We start from the raw sequence: 16,924 nt of genomic DNA, 5'->3' as shown, positions 1-16,924 counted from the left end.
AAAAATATGCATATTGAAGGTATTTAAATAACAACACCAAAATTATTGAAATAAAAAATGATCATGAACTACTGACGTAAAATTTCATAAAATAAAAACAACTAAAAAGTTACAAATAAAAAAATACAATTATAAACAAACGAAAAACCCGACTGTACGCTAAAAACATGAAAACAAGTCCCAATGTTAATGGAAAGTATCGCAGGCGGGGACCAACTTGACCGCCACTCAAGGCCGTTTTCTAAGTAACATTCAGCTAAATGGTGAACCCTCTGCTGGTCCCCGCCTACGATACTTTCCATTAACATTGGGACTTGTTTTCATCTTTTTAGCGTGCAGTTGGGTTTTTTGTTTGTTTATAATTTGTTTAGTACTATATACCGCTTTTTCAATACCTGTAAGTACATTTTTTGGTAGCAGCATAATATTTTTACTTAATTTTAGGGTTTCGAACGTCAAAAGAAAAAAAGCAACCGTTATAGGATCTCTTTGTTGTCCGTCTGTCTGACTGACTGTCTGTCACCGCCCTTTTTCTCAGAAACGGGTAAAGATATCAAGCTGATATTTCGCATAGATGGGGAGTACCCCAAAAAAAATATTATGGTACTTCCTGTCCCACACAAGTAAATTGGGGTTTATATTTTTTCCAGTTATTTTGATGTGTATCCTTTTTTTTCTTTGTTGTTTTGTATAAGTATGTGTTTCTTTTCTTTATATCTGTATTTTTTTTGTTGTTGCTGTCTATGTGTCGAATAAATGTATCTTTAACTTCAAATCACGCCATCTATCGTTTGTTTTTTTTGTGGCTACTGTCTATAGAAGAAATTCCGTCATTGACAATTTTACGTTACGAATTTATTTATTTTATTTTTATTTTTACATTTTCGTGGAGAACCAACAGCATTTTGTTAATAAATAATTATAACTTATGAACACATAACAACTTGATGCCATTAACCCTTAATTCACTTCCTGAGTCCCTGGGACTCACATCAAAATTTCAAAATTCAATAATTGTGACGTTTGAGCGGCTCGTTTCTCCCCCGTCTCCGTACCTTCCTGAAGGGTCACGGGCTCCGCGGTGGCGAGAGGACGTGCGCCGGCGATGCGTATTTAGTGAGTTATTGCGTAGAGTGAGTCCCACGGACTCATACAAGTGAATTATGCTATATTTATTTTATTTAATTCAATTTTCGAATGTTGCTTATTTGTCGTTATTATTGATTTAAATCATATTTTTTATATGCTTATAAGATAATTTTTTATGGATTGGCAAAATGAATCGAAAACAAGTTAATATTTATGAATCTAAGGACACGCCTGCACATAACTCGTCTGCCACACAAAGTTCGCTGCTCGATTTCATCTTTCATGAAAAAAGACATTCCTGAAGATGCGAGCCACCCTGAAACTGAAGACATGTAATGAAAGAAAGTACTGCTGTCTGTTCCATTATAAAAAGAGAACATAAACTGCATTTCTATGTACCAAATGTACAAAACCCATATGTTTGGCCTGCTCAAAAAAGGTATGCTGACGTTGCCTGTAAGCAGTGGCAAAACCCATTGCACGTTTTTTATTTTTGTATCAGAGCATACATTTTTGTTTTTTTATTTTTGGTTTGTATGTCTTTAAGAGTCAAAAAAACGTAAAAACCTATATTTGTTACGAATATTTGATATTTTTTTAGAGGTTTTAAAATACCTCTGTTTTTTTAGGCTCATAAAATTAGTTTCTTTCATTTTGGAGAGGATCTCAGAAGTCTGTCCAGTTTCGTTGCTTTTTTCTAGTGCATTAATAAGTACTGAATAACATTTTTACATATGTTTTTGAAAAAAATATGTTTTATTTGAGTAACCCACGCTTACAAAATATATGAGTCCCAGGGACTCATACAAGTGAATTACGTTAGTAAATTTCACGAAGTGAATTAAGGGTTAACAGAATGAACTTAGTAAACCTAACACATCCAGAGGAAAAATAAAATCTCTTTCTCTCTCTCTGAAAAACATACTTAATAGCCTAAACTCGATGCTTTTAGCTATTAACATCTTTGAAATAAAATTGAGCCACCACCGTGTTACTGCCCTCATCAGATCCTCACGAGACCATTCCTCAACCAGCACCAAGAGACTGTATTTTTGATCCCAAACCTAATCAGACCTTTACGAGACTGTAATGTCACGAGAATATTGCACACTATCTAATTTAATTTAATGTATTGAATATACTGGAAGAATTATGCTTCCTCAATTTCAAATCAAATTATGTTGGTGTCATAAAAGTTGAAAAAGTGCAATGACAACCAATGTGCAGTGATTTTGTATCTGTACACGATAAGATCGCGAGCTGTCAGTGCTGCCTAAACCGACGTGACCCTTCTTTGGAGGCCAGCGGCCAACTGAGTCAAACGTCACTTGTGTTTATGATTTTATAACACAGAAAGCCGCCATAGATATTTGTATGAAGATTTGAGGGAAAAAAATTGCTCAAGTTTGGGATTAATTTACACAAAATAAGTTTGTGTTTATTAAAAAACAAGGTATTTAGCGCCTAGTCCAAGCCTTTAACTTTATAATATGATAAAAATCATATGAAAATTCTTAATAATTACGACACAGTTGTTACAATACGGGAGTGTGATTTTCTGGTTTTTCGTCATATTCTGAATTTTATTTACAGTTATCCATAATCATTTACTTGAATTCGAATCATTCAGCACCTAGCTAGACTCTTCGGCTACCTGTGTGATTTTTTTCAAGGCTGTAGAGCATCATTTACTACATAATTCTATGACAATGCCAACCCTCGATTCCCTATTGCGGACCCTTAAACAAACCTTCCTTGAGCACATCTCAACAATGTCTTTGCATAAAACACGCTAAAATAACGAGCAGCGCACAGATGTCACTCTCTCTACATACCACAGACTCGAGCTAGAATCTAGAATCTAGTTACATCCCCCGAGTAGGGATAAAGTGCACAATGTAACACCTAGACTTGCACATAAACACTAGGTACAGGCGACTAGTGTTGTGTGAAGACGGAGAGTGTTGTGTAGTTGGAATAACAATGATTGTTTGTTTAAGTGGTATGGTAGTGGTAAGCCAAAAGGAAATAAGCTTGATATTCTGAAGGCTATTGGAAATTCGTGAAAAAGTAACCACCCGTAAACTATGGAAAATCTACACAGTTTTCCATAGTTTTTGTTCTCAATTTACACAAGTTGCAGATCAAAAGTTTTTTTTCCGACTGACCACCTCTGTCTTTCATGCCACATTGTAAACACCCTTTAGATACACTGTACAGTCAGCGGCATAAGTAGCTGTACACTTTTGTACCTTGTCAAACTCACAAAACGCCTATTTTAACATTGACGGTTTGTTATGTAGTCAGTTTGACAAGGTACAAAAGTGTACAGCTACTTATGCAGCTGACCGTACACATCCATAAAGCAATATAATCATGTGTACGTTTTAAGGTATCGTGTTGCTTGCACTCTACCTGTCCAACTATATTTCCCGTAAAACATTTACAATTTAAGTTGCCGACTGGAAGTGGGCGACACAAGGTGTCGACACACGTGTCGTTACTTCATGTCGCAAAATGTCGCTGCTGTCATGATTACGAATCCGACAGAGAAGGATGGAAGCGCCTGCAGGGCTAGCACGGGCTTTAAGACGTGACATACGTTTTGGATCGCGCTCTCTTACATCGCGCAGCCTCAAGAGCGAGTGCGAGATAGAGTTTATGATGCGCCCCGTGCTAGCCATTCTGGTGTCAGCCCCAGACTCAGACAGAGGAGAAACGGGAATGAAGAAGAAAGAAAAAATGCAATATTTCAGAGACTTGATACTTCAGAGCTATGCATCAGCCAAACTATGAATGTCTATCAATTCCAGTATAGTATACCTATCCAAAAAAATAATGCGCACATGTTTTCATTTAACTACTTACCTAGGTACATAGGCTTTACGAGTAAGCATGAGAAATCTATCCAAATAAGAATGCACGCATTTACCAGACATAACAGCATAGTCACGTAAAGTCAGGTTATTAAAGTACCTATGTAAATCTACCTTTATAACGAAGTTATATACCGTCTAGGTCTGTATCGTCGTTGCCTCGTCGTTGATGAAATGTACACAAACTGTTTGTTACTGTAACGTGAGCGAGATGAGACTGTAACAAATTAGGTTACATGTAGTTGTACGTACATTATATGTACAGTTGGCTACACAAATATCTGACTCCCATGCTAACACCATATGGACTTCCATGAGCGTCAAATATTTGAAGATTGGTCTTTATAAAAATACCAAGACCGTCAGAACTACCCAGTACTACTCGGTACTTTGAAACCTTTGAAAAATAATCGGATTTGCCAAAAGACAATTAAATATTTAACACAATGTTTAAAAAAAATTAAAATAAATTCACAATCCTAACTCCTAACTAATATTATAAATGTGAAAGTAACTGTGTCTGTCTGTCTGTCTGTCTGTCTGTCTGTCTGTTACTCTTTCACGCCAAAACTACAGAACGGATTTGAATGAAATTTGGTATACATACGGTCTAGACCCTGGGAAAGAACATAGGCTACTTTTTATCCCGGAATTCCCACGGGAAAAACTTTTTAAGGCGAAGCGAAGCGCGCGGGAACAGCTAGTTATTTATCACAATGTTTAAAAAAAAAATACATTCACAATATTAAATAAATCTGTAGCAACACACACAATGTACGCATCAAAACTTGTGGCTGAGGTTTCTAAATTAAAATTAGACGGGTTTACGGCCAAGCCGGCTTTAGATTCCAGGCAACGTTAGCACCGACTCGTAAAACGCAGGGTAACGACGCCAGAGTTAAGTACATACAGTGAATAGAACCTCTAGGAATAGAATAAGTGTCTTAGTACATTGCAAGGAGATTAGGGACGGACGTATCTAAAGCAAAGTTGCATAAGTATCTAAGCGAAAAATTTGGGGTAAAGTTTTTGAATTGAAGGGCCACGGTTACAACATAGGGTGTGTGGAGTATATACCTAATGTATTTACTCATTATCTCATGATTAAAACTATATTGATAAGTAATTCAGTAAGTATAATATAATGTACGTATCAGACAAAAAATAATTAGCTTAAAATGTTTAATTCTGAAATTTAATAAAAATGAATTATCAGATTTGAATGCGGTTTCAGAAACTAATTAAGTTTTAATCCATTTAAAAGTCGACATGGTCGCGATTATTTTGTGTGATTTTGTGATCATATTTATCCAATATTAAATTTAATTTACTATCGCCTATATCCTATTTCCGTATTAGTTATTGGCTCATATTACCAATACATAATTCTTGTGTCACATACCTACTTCAAGTAAAAAAACAACTAAGTATTGGGAATAATTCATAAGAAGGTATGAAGACGAACGAACTAAATTCTTACTATTCAAACTTGAACATTGAAAACCATAATGTTTTTAAAAGCGTTGACCTGCGAACAGGAATTAGTGACCGAATTAGTTCTTTTTCAACGTTTTTAACGGTCCCTTAAAATTTTCACGGTTATTATGATGCCCAAATTGTAAAATGGAAACTTTGATTAGAATGTCGTTCTTTCACTTGGAAGGTACACATACATCTGTCCTTTATTGCGACGACCGAATGGCGTAGTGGTTAGTGACCTGACTACTGAGCCGATGGTCCCGGGTTCGATTCCCGGCTGGGGCAGATATTTGTTTAAACACAGATATTTGTTCTCGGGTCTTGGATGTGCCCGTAAAATGGCAACAGGCCCGCCCCCTATTACATTGGGAATAACATAACACTCTGGCGAAAAGTGGGTGCAGCAATGCACCTCTGCCTACCCCGCAAGGGAGTACATTAGTACAAGGCGTGAGTGCGTGTTTTTTTTTTCTAATGGCGCAGTGGTTATCAACTCTGTAGGTAACTGCTGCCCGGACGATGCCGGGTTCCATACCCGGCTGGGGCAGATATTTGTTTAAAAACAGATATTTTCTCTCGGGTGTTGGATGTGAAATGTTTGTAAGTATCGTGTAATATCTTCAGCCCAGCCAAGCGTGGAGATTACGGGTCCATGTCCTACAGTGTTTTTTTTTCCTTATACAGGGTGTATCCGTATACTGTAAAGTATATACAAGCAAAAGCTTGCACTGTGAACTTCCATCAGTTTCTTAGAATGACTCCCTGAGTGGGTGTGTGACCTGTGTGGGCGACTCTGTGACCTTTCGACTTACTGCTGTTAGAAGGAATTATTCACAACAGCCTTGTGGCCGCACTCTTGTCTTGAGGAGTAACACAGAATAGAAGAAAGTTGTCTATGACATGTCTTGCCTATGGACTGAGCGTTTTCTGATGTTTTCCGTCACCTTGTCCGCGAGCATGAATTACGCATGGTTCATAAAAACTAATCCAATTGAATACAATAAATAAAAGTAATGTGAGTTAATATTTCTATCTTTATTACTACCCACTTTTGAGACACCCTGTATAGCCAGTCACTTTCAAAGACGTTACGTGTACAAGGGGGCTCATATGTAAAATATATGGCTAGGTGGCAAGTAAAATGTGTCACAGAAATTCTCTAAAATCGTAAAGCAAGTCCATTAGCCAAGTATTACGGCAGCTAAAGCCCTATATTTACGATCCCTGGGGCCGTAAAAAGAGTCACGACTGGGACCTTCGATGGAATCTATGCAGATTGTATCATTCCACACGAGAAAACGAACGCAACGTATTGAAAAGATACAGAAAATCAATAGGTAAGACGGTGTAGATTAGGCCCGTATTTATTTGAAAACTTTCAACATTGAAACGTATAGGATCTTTGAGATTGTAATGGTATGGCTAGCGCCATCTACTTATGTATTTTTTAAATGCGAAAGTAACTGTGTCTGTCTGTCTGTCTGTTTGTTACTCTTTCACGCCAAAACTACTGAACGGATTTCAATGAAATTTGGTATACATACGGTCTAGACCCTGGGAAAGAACATATATGTATAGGCTACTTTTTATCACGGAATTCCCACGGGAAAACTTTTTAAGGCGAAGCGAAGCGCGCGGGATGACAATCTCACTTTGTTGAACTGGGGCTTACTCTGAAATGAATATGTTATAATAAAATTCTAGATAAAGATAAGTATAAGCTGACAAGGCTAATTACTTTGTTTGGGCCCAGTCAGATAAAGGGAAGCTGGGCTTAATTAACCCTCATAATCTAATGTTCATGTTATTTTCTTATAATTAGTCCCAAGTGAATGACCACAGAAGGTTAAATGCGGTGATCCTTTTTTAATAATGCTGTAATACCTACTACGTAATATAATTATTTGGACCAAAGGCCAAGAAAGGTGCGCTCTTAAGCATTGAGGTCAAAGTGGTTCGATAATAACAACGTTTCTCCTTTGTTTTAGTTTAGTCGTAATTTAGTTGGTGCATGGAAAGACTATAAGGCACGTATCAACTGTGCCTTATACACTCAGAGGCAATGAAAAGGTTCCAGTGAGAAAAACAACCAATAACTCCTAAACGGAAAAAAATAACTTAATGGTATTGTCTGGAATATTTGAGTACATTTAACGGCGCATTAGAGTATTGTCAACTAATAACGTAAAGATTTTAGTCAAACTTCCGATCAAATGTTTCAAAAAATTGGGGTCATTTGGTGTCAGTATTTTGTAAGTGGAACTGTTTCTTTGCCCGTGAGTGTAGTGTATAATTACTAATCTTGAATGACACCCTTTCACCAAGAATTACAAATACTTTATCTCTCCTACACGCTAAGAAGAAGTTAGATTTACTAAAAGCTTTTTATTATAGCCGTATCTTTGTCCCACTGATGGGCGAAGGTCTTGCCATGCTTAATCCAGACATCTCTGTTGTAGGCCTCCTGACACCATCCGGCAAAAGTCTGTAAAACCTTAGAAGAGTAAAATACCGAGCACTTTGATTATACAGTAAAACTATAAAGTCCTGACAACGGAAGTGGATTTTAACTAATTATTACAGACCGTATTTCATCGATGTATTATATTTATCAAAGGACAAATCCGTTAAAAAAACTTAACCTAACGCTATTTTATTTTTAAAATGTATGTAAATGTAAGTAAATAACTGATAAATAGAAAAGTCTTTGCAAAATCGCACTCTTTAATGTCAAAACTGAATAGTTGGAGTGTAACTACCCTTCGATCGTCGTAATCTCAACAAAACCTACCTGTGCTAGATAAAATCCGATAAATAGTTCTCAATCCAGGTAAATACGCCGAGAATGTAGCACGGTAGCATTTTCCTTTCAGACTAAACTACCTCACCGGAGATTGAATCAAAACATATAGGTACATAGGTAGCCTAGATAGGTAAGCTGAATATCTAGACTGCCATCAACTCTTTTGTAAAGCCACGCCATTCACTAGGATACACTGAAAATATTTCAGCGGAAAGATGATTACAGATAATGCTCTCTGAAATATGAGGATATTAAATAGCTCAAAGTAGACGATTCTAAAGCCACCAATTATAAATGTATGTACTTACCTAGTACCTACCCAGTGCTACCAAAAATTATAACACACTAGCTATTGCCCGCGAGCTTCGCTTCGCTTTAAAAAGTTTTCCCGTGGGAATTCCGGGATAAAAAGTAGCCTATGTTCTTTCCCAGGGTCTATACCATATGTATACCAAATTTCATTCAAATCCGTTCAGTAGTTTTGGCGTGAAAGAGTAACAGACAGACAGACAGACAGACAGACAGACACAGTTAGGATAACATTATCCATCGGAATACAACATATAGCTAACCTAAGGGCGTTATACACAGAGTTGCAAAAGTAGTACAGATGATACAGGATGTATAGGTACTAAGCCGAAAGATATTAACTCTGAGGGTCATTCACATTTTTGTTCTATGACTTTAGAAAATTCGTGAAACGAAACCGTTTATTGATTATCTTCTAACATAGTTTTCATGTATTCGGTGCAACGGTTAGGATACAGTACAGTAAAGGGCAAAGAAAACTGACCTCTACTGTGCTACCCGTGGGAGGCAGGTTTTTTTGCCACCCTGTACATTTAACCATCTCGCATTCTAACTACTATCTTCCGATGTGTCAGACTACACTAAAAAGAGTCCTAGCACTTTTAGTTTACAGCCTCTTTTACAACGACGACAATGGAACATGAATGTTTTACTTCTACTATTAAACTTTACAACTTTACTTCAGGACATGTCATCTCGAGAGTTTCACTTAAGGCAGCGCCATCTAGTTGAGTACGTGGCAGATAAAAACGCTAGGAAAAATGTAGAATGAAGAAGGCGTAAGGTAAAATTGCGGCTAAGATGCAAGCGACCTGAAATATAAGCGCTCTTGTGAGAAAACATTTTGTATTTTTTTTCCTACTTTACAGCAGAGCCTGGTTTTTAGTTGAAAATTTTAGATTAAACTCGAAACATGAAAACTTTGTGAGTGTTTTTTTAGAAAAATAGCAAAGACAAGTATGATGACCGTACGGCCTAGTGCTTTGTGAAACTGACTGCTATACGTATTGTACCGGGTTCGATTCCCGGCCGGGGCAGAATATTTTGTTCTCAGGTCTTTCAATCTATAATTTCTATCAATTATCATTACATTAACTATCAACCCCGTTGTTGTGGGCATCAAGCAACCCCAACGAAGTCTTTGGGTATGTGTCGATAAGTATCTGTTTTTGGCTGAAATACAAGTTGTTAACAACTGTAGATTAATAAATAGAAAAATGCCACAGGAAAACTGGTGAAGTTACTTAAAACAAACTACCTATACCATATACGAGTACAGTAGGCACCTATACCTGGTACCTATAAGTATAACAAAATGAAAACAGATTGCATCAGGTTTCCAAAAGGGCGCGCAATTCGGCGAGTGAATCTATAAAATTACAGGTTCATTTCGGTGTTTTTTTTTCAAGAAACATTTACGTGAAACAGCCTCCGCTTAAACAGATTACGGCTGCCAATTTGTTTTCTAGTCACGAACCCAATTTAAAACAACATTCGGCCATTTTTTTACAAACCCGAGCTTAAGGTGTTGGTGTTGCCATGACGACCGGCGTAGTGGTTAGCCACTGGTGCCAAAGGTCAGGGTTCGATTCCCGGGCAGATATTTGTTTAAACGAAGATAGCCTAGGAATTGACTGTGTTCTTTTTCTGTTGTGTGATATCTCCTACCCGCCTGCCAAGCGTCAAGATTATGACAATAACTCTTCGTCAGGTGGGGATTCACGGATGCACAAAATCTGAACTGCTTGTGTGAAGCGCCACAAACTATGTTGCACCTTACTTCATGCCCCGCGTGTCCCTACACCTGTACGCGGGAAGAGCTCAGAACCTTTACCAGCGGTGCAGTATCAGTGGCCCAGTTCTGGGCATGTATTATTTAGCGACTTTGTTGGTTTGTCGTCGACACGATAAGAAGAAGAAGACCCTTCGTCCTGGAAAGAGATTCGTGTCCTGCAGTAGGCTATTACGGGAAACATAATCCATACTGTGATAGCGTTTATTAATGGCCTAAAGATTAATAGAACTCCCCCTTAACATTCTATGCCACTGTTTCAACTATTGCAAGTGCAAGAGTGTAAAAATCTCTATTAAAAGAGACTTGAGTGTGTGTCTTACTCCTAAAATCAGATAACATGTAGGTAGAGTTCGATTCACTTAAGTTGACTATTTATTCTGATGCATTTTTCGATTTCACCATATATGGCTAAGCTAATAGTCTCGTAATTTTCAGCCAAAATTTGACACATAAATTAATGTGAGACGTTGCGTGGACGAAAAAAACAAGATTTGCTATTAACACTAGTTATTATGTTGCCATTTTGGTCACCTTTCGTAAATCCCAGTATACTGGATTTACGAGTTAGGCAGGTGTATGCTCCTTAGATACGGTTTTATCACTTCTTTACTTTAACTGCTTTTAAAAGCCGTGATGTTTCAAGTTCCGAAATGGTAGTTAATGTCTCTTTGCGTCGAATACAGATTGGTTGGGAAATTTAAAGGTTACGTGTGACCGTGTGAGGTGCTTTTATGGTTGGTAATAAAGTCATGTTAAGTATATGGATAACCAAAGTGTAGCAGCTGGTATTTTGACTACTTTGTTATAATACCAATTTTTTTAAAAATAATAACATTATATGGCTTATTCAAACAGCAGAGTTATCCGATACCGACTGATGGTTGCACAACACACACAATTATGATAATATTGGGGAAAAAAAAAATACCGTTATCGCTACCGATAGTGCATAACTCTGCGTAGTACTCGTACGTCCATGCATTTTTTGTGCATGTTTTTTTCTATTTTTCGATACACACGGAGATATAACTGGCAACTTCTAGACACGGATTCACGCAACAGCGTGATGCGACTGGTGGATGGAACTGCACCTTAGTCCTAATTTCTCCAGTGTCGGTTAGAGCATAACCAGGGAGCAGTGGTCGACTTTTGACACATCTGTCATGAATTTTATATGGAGATGACGTATAATTATTATAAAATAAATAAATAATTGATGAATGATAACAGAGTCGTGAGCAGAAGTTTCGATCCTCCGTTAACGTTGCGTATCGTCAACTGTCACTGTCAAAATGTAAGGCAAAGTTAGTTCCAAAAGTGACATTTGTTTTTTCCATATGTTAGGTGGAATTTCACCAAACGCTAAACGTATTTAGTAGCCTGTCATACGTCTGTCAGTTAGTACAAAATGTATTTAAAATTTGATTTAAATACGTTTAGCGTTTGGTAAAAGTGACCCTTCGTGTAGATTCGAAAATAGTATCGAATCCTATGCTCGCTGCACTGGTCGGTTAGATAACAGACTATGGCGAAATTGGCACAAAAGCCTATCTATCTATGCCGCACAGGATCTTACCTATTTATTTTTAATCGCCTGTATACGTGAAATTCAAAGAGATTGGCTTAGCCAGTTTATTGGATCGTCAGCTTCCGCGTTTTGATTGGTTCGTTCTGAGAAGCGCGGCGGCGAAGCGACGGTTGAATAAATATGTGGGTTCTAGAATGTATTGTGCTTCGAGCTTAGTCGGTGGAGTGGCTTGAGCGATCGCCTGTTGAGAATTTTCTTGCATTGAAGTTTTCTACAACTGATGTTGTGTAGTGGAGAATAAACATGCATTGTAGTCGTATATTTAATGTTTTGCTAAACGTTTATGGTAAGTATTTGATAATAATATTATGTTCAACTAAAGACTACCTAAAGGCTGCGTATGTATGTTTGTAACTTGTAGTTATGATTTATAGAGTGTGGCATATGTGTGTGTGTGTGTGTATGTGTGTGTGTGTGTGTGTCTGTGTGTGTGTGTGTGACGTCACTCACCGGCACGAGGAAGCGGCGCAGCTCGGCCAGGGCGTAGGCGATGCGCGCGTGCGCCTCGGCCGGCGTGTGTGTGTGGGTGTGTGTGTGTGACGTCACTCACCGGCACGAGGAAGCGGCGCAGCTCGGCGAGGGCGTAGGCGATGCGCGCGTGCGCCTCGGCCGGCGTGGCGAAGGCGCTGATCTCCACGTGAAGCTCGTCCGATAGGTGGGCGAACTTCGGGTCCCCGGAGACGCGGAGCTCTTCTTCCTGCGAACCATGAGGGGGATATAAGTACCACACTAAGCTAAGCAATGTATGGACAACATGGCGTATCGCATACAAAGACTAAGCAAAAATATATCTAACGGTTACCCATGTAAGCTAGGGCTAAGCGTTCTCGCCACTACTCGAACGGAGTGAAAATTGCACTCCCCATGCTGGTTTCGCAGTTATGCTATTTGCTTACTATTAGATATGGACTCTAAATTCGATAATTCGTTAATGAAATTTTAGAAACACAAGTAAATCAGTCAAGTTGCACGATGGTTGCACGTAATTTAAGTTACAACTCAATATATCCAGTATTTCACACCTACTGCAAACCGTAAAACCAAGCGGACTCGTACTCAATGCTGCAAACTGCAGAAAAAAGTTCTGAATAAAAAAAACTAGGTACCATTTGTACAAGTAATATTCCTTGCACGTAATTTAACTTAGGTAAGAGAACGGAACTCGGTAACATCTGGAAGCAAACTTTGTGGTCAACCACGGGCCATATCCTGAAAGTTAAGTAGTTTTTTCAGACTCAATAAGGAAAAGTCTTTAAAAAAAAGGGTACATGGGGGTGGCTTACGGAAGTCCGCATTGTTCTGAGACAGGAGTTTTTTAATTGTATAAAAGTTTAATATCGGGAAACCTGAGAGTTTTAGAATATGCAATAAAAATATGTACCTAACTAGATAAAGATAAAAAAAAACTTTATTTGACATAGGTAACTACAATAAGTACCTATTTAATTGCTGTATCCTTTCGTTCTTACATCAAGATAAAATTATAGCCTTCTTACTTAGGATTGCTCGTGTTTGAAGCAATATAAAGTTTCAGAGCTCTGCTGCGCTAAACTCGACTCTATACCGTGTCGTCTTCGAAACTTTGTGTTGAGTCAAACAAAAATAGCCCTCCAAAACATATGCATATATTAAGTTTAGAGGAGGTTTACAAATGACTTCGAAACACAGGAGTTTAGACTCTGAGTGTCAGTAAAAATTCGTATATCACGAGTACTTATCGAATTCAGGGGTTAGGTTAGGTGAAATATATTAGCTCTGAACCTAACCCCCGAATTTATAGAGATTTCATAGTTGCAGGAAATAGGGACCAACACCTAACCAAGGATACAATACAACAACTGACCTTCTGCCGATCTTTCATAGATCCTCGTCCAAGGACGGCCATTTTGCACATCGTATCCTCCTGTAACCGCTTCAGCGAGTTTCCCTTTGGTCCCAGCAGTTTTCCCACGAAGTTGAACTGAAAAAGAAAAAAACAGTATGTTAGTAAAGTTTTCAGACCGTTTTTAAAAGTTTTTAGAACTTACGGAGGTAGGTAAGCTTTGAATTATCGATTTAATGGATTCGAGTTATCGAACACTGTGTACAGGCATAGTTTACATAGTTTTAGGGTTTAGGTATTATTATTAGGATTTCACAAACATAATTATTTTTTGATCATTTTTTTTATTTTTATTTTACTTTTTACTCGTTGTCCCTCCTGCAGGTTGACTGGCAGAAAATGCTTTTAGCATTAAGTCCACCTGATTGTACATTATTACTGTAGTTAATTGTACAATAAAGTATAAAAAAATAACAGGCAAGCGAAGCGTGGGAGACTCTCCAGTTCAGGAGGAAAATTCCGCCCACACAAATCACACGAGATATCTCGTAAGTTACATAAAATATTTCAATCGCCCCCCTTAGGGCCCTTAGGGAAAGACCTAGGAGTACCTACCACCTTGGTCCAGCACTGTTTGTCATAGTCCATAAAATACAAGCGGAAATACTATTAATTACGTACTTAAAATGACCGAATGGCGTAGTGGTTAGTGACCTGACTACTGAGCCGATGGTCCCGGGTTCGATTCCCGGCTGGGGCAGATATTTGTTTAAACACAGATATTTGTTCTCGGGTCTTGGATGTCCCCGTAAAATGGCAATAGGCTCGCCCCCTATTACATTGGGACTAACATAACACTCTGGCGAAAAGTGGGTGCAGCAATGCACCTCTGCCTACCCCGCAAGGGAGTGCATTAGTACAAGGCGTGAGTGCGTGTGTGTGTGTGTGTTAAAATGATCTCACTCTGACTTATAAATGTTATACACTCACGGGCAGTGAAAAAGTTCTAGTTTGAAAAACAGCAAATTACCTACTCTTAAACGGAAAAAACTAATTTAATGAGACCTTCTGCAATATTTAAGTACATTTAAATGCTCATCGGAATATTATAAACGAAAAACGTAAATATTTTGTTGAAATTTCCTATTAAATGATTAAAATAATTTGGTGTCAATATTTTGTAAGTGGAACTGTTTCTTTGCCCGTGAGTGTTGTTATTGTTGTTGTTGTTTTTACTTAGTGCGAATTGAAAGGTACTAATAATTCTGCATCTCGCTAAACAAGAGTTACAAATAAATAAGCTAAAGCTACAAATCTCGTTTCCTCTGCACTAACGACCATAATCCCAGCAGCTTTCCCGTGGGGTTGTCAGAATCCCAGGCGCTTCTGTTAGCTATTAATTGGACGCAACAACCACAGAGTTGGCGTTTGTATCTTCTTTTTGGATGGAGATTATTATGCAGAGTACCTACCTACCTGAGAACTTGTTATCGTTAAACGATTGTCGTATTTAAAATGTACTGAATTTGACACTGATGACAATTACTTCGTAAATATTATTTCATTTTGACTTCGCGATCTATTCTTGTAGCTTGTATACGTATTTTACCTTTATCTAAAAAAGATGATTGAATTGGGTTTTTCAGCAATCAAAGGTTGGCAGGAAAAATTGCTTTTTGGCAATAAGTCCGCCTTTGTATACTTTTACTGTGTTGTCTCATTTACTGTGTTGTGTGAAAAGCAAAGTGCTCTTTAATAAATATCGGTATAAGTATCGGATCGAAGTTATAAAATACAGTTTTCGTCAAAGATAACATAACAGAGTCCTATTAAAACATAATTACAACCATTCTTGAGCCCCAAATCTAATAGAATAGAAAGCCGCACCGTTAGCGCGAAAATTAAACCCAAGTGTGTGGGCGGCCTAATCGTAAATCAATACTCAATGGAGAGATGCGACAGATACAAATTTACTTTACCTAAGATTACAGTGCCCGAGAGTCCTAACTGATCATGGATGGAATAGTGTTTACTGGTCACCAAAATAACAAAACACTATTACTGAAAACGGCATCAATATCGGTACTGCCAAAATAATAGTAGATACATAAACACCATATCCATTCATCAGTGGCAGCCATTATTGCGAGAAAATCTAGCTAGCATTAGCTCTTTGTTGACTATACTTCTGCTTATTTATTTATTTATTTATTTATTCTTCATTGCACAGTATACAAAAGTAATTATGTACAATTAGGTGGACTTAATGCTAAAAGCATTTTCTACCAGTCAACCTACAGGAGGTACAGGGAGTAAATTGTATGGGAGTGCAAAAAAAAAGAACTTATTTAAGACAATTTCAGCGAAGAAAACTAAATATGTACTACTTAAATATAATATAGGATGACGCTCTGCATGATTATTCAGGAATTTGTTCCCTTTGACCAGTACATCATGTGCTTTCATATAATAAGTTGCATAAAATTTACATCTTGCTCTTTTTCAGTAGCGAATCTGAGAAGCTACGATTCTTTGTAATCTTCAAAGAAAACAGTATAGTGACTAGTCACTGGAAACACGGTACAAATTATGACATTAAGGGTCATTCTCAATCGCTATCAATCAGGAAAATGAGGGCCCATTACAGGTGATCAGTAGCAAATTGAGCAAAAAATAAATTCAGAGACATCTCAACTCGGGCGGAGACCAATTTGTTACCTACTTCTCAAGATAATGACCACGATCGTCCACGGGCAACTGACAGGTTCAGAAATGATCTTCATAATAATTATTGTTATTCTAGAGATTGTGAGGGGAAGTTTGAATTTTAGTAGCCTGTTAAACCTCGAACTTCCAACAATAAAATTAACGTTTTGACATTGATGATGAGATTAAAAATGTGTGTCTCGCTCACCAGCACCAGTAGGGAAGTATTTTTTTGTAACTCATAATTATGTAATTTTTATTTATTTATTTAGGTATTTGATATTTTATTGCACAAAAATATGAAATATAAGTGTAAAAAGGTGGACTCAATGCTAAAATAATTGTCATTGTTGTTTAAGTATCATTATTTATCGTAAAACTACTAGTTCTTTCCTGCCATCTTCACTAAGCCTTAAAAGTTGTAGTAACTGGGTAATCTATAAAGGTCACATTAACA

The 16,924-nt window shown here is 37.6% G+C and overlaps 1 protein-coding gene across 8 annotated transcripts in view; it reads right to left on the bottom strand.

Annotated features, from left to right (window-relative positions):
• LOC105392252 (KH domain-containing, RNA-binding, signal transduction-associated protein 2) overlaps positions 1–16,924 on the bottom strand; it is a 227,335-nt gene that overhangs the window by 26,366 nt on the left and 184,045 nt on the right. For all 8 annotated transcript variants that reach the window (XR_007267429.1, XM_048628214.1, XM_048628213.1 and 5 more), the window contains exons 4-5: positions 13,783–13,899; positions 12,490–12,636 (exon numbers count right to left, since the gene is read on the bottom strand). Coding sequence is in view for 7 of the 8 variants with exons in the window: in XM_048628214.1 (XP_048484171.1) it covers positions 12,490–12,636; positions 13,783–13,899 (264 nt within the window). In the remaining variant the exon portion in view is untranslated. The remainder of the gene's footprint in view (positions 1–12,489; positions 12,637–13,782; positions 13,900–16,924) is intronic.

This window comes from Plutella xylostella, chromosome 20, assembly GCF_932276165.1.
Source record: "Plutella xylostella chromosome 20, ilPluXylo3.1, whole genome shotgun sequence".
NCBI lineage: Eukaryota > Metazoa > Arthropoda > Insecta > Lepidoptera > Plutellidae > Plutella > Plutella xylostella.
The sequence above is the reverse complement of the archived record's forward strand: the minus strand, read 5'-3'. Positions and strand labels throughout refer to the sequence as shown.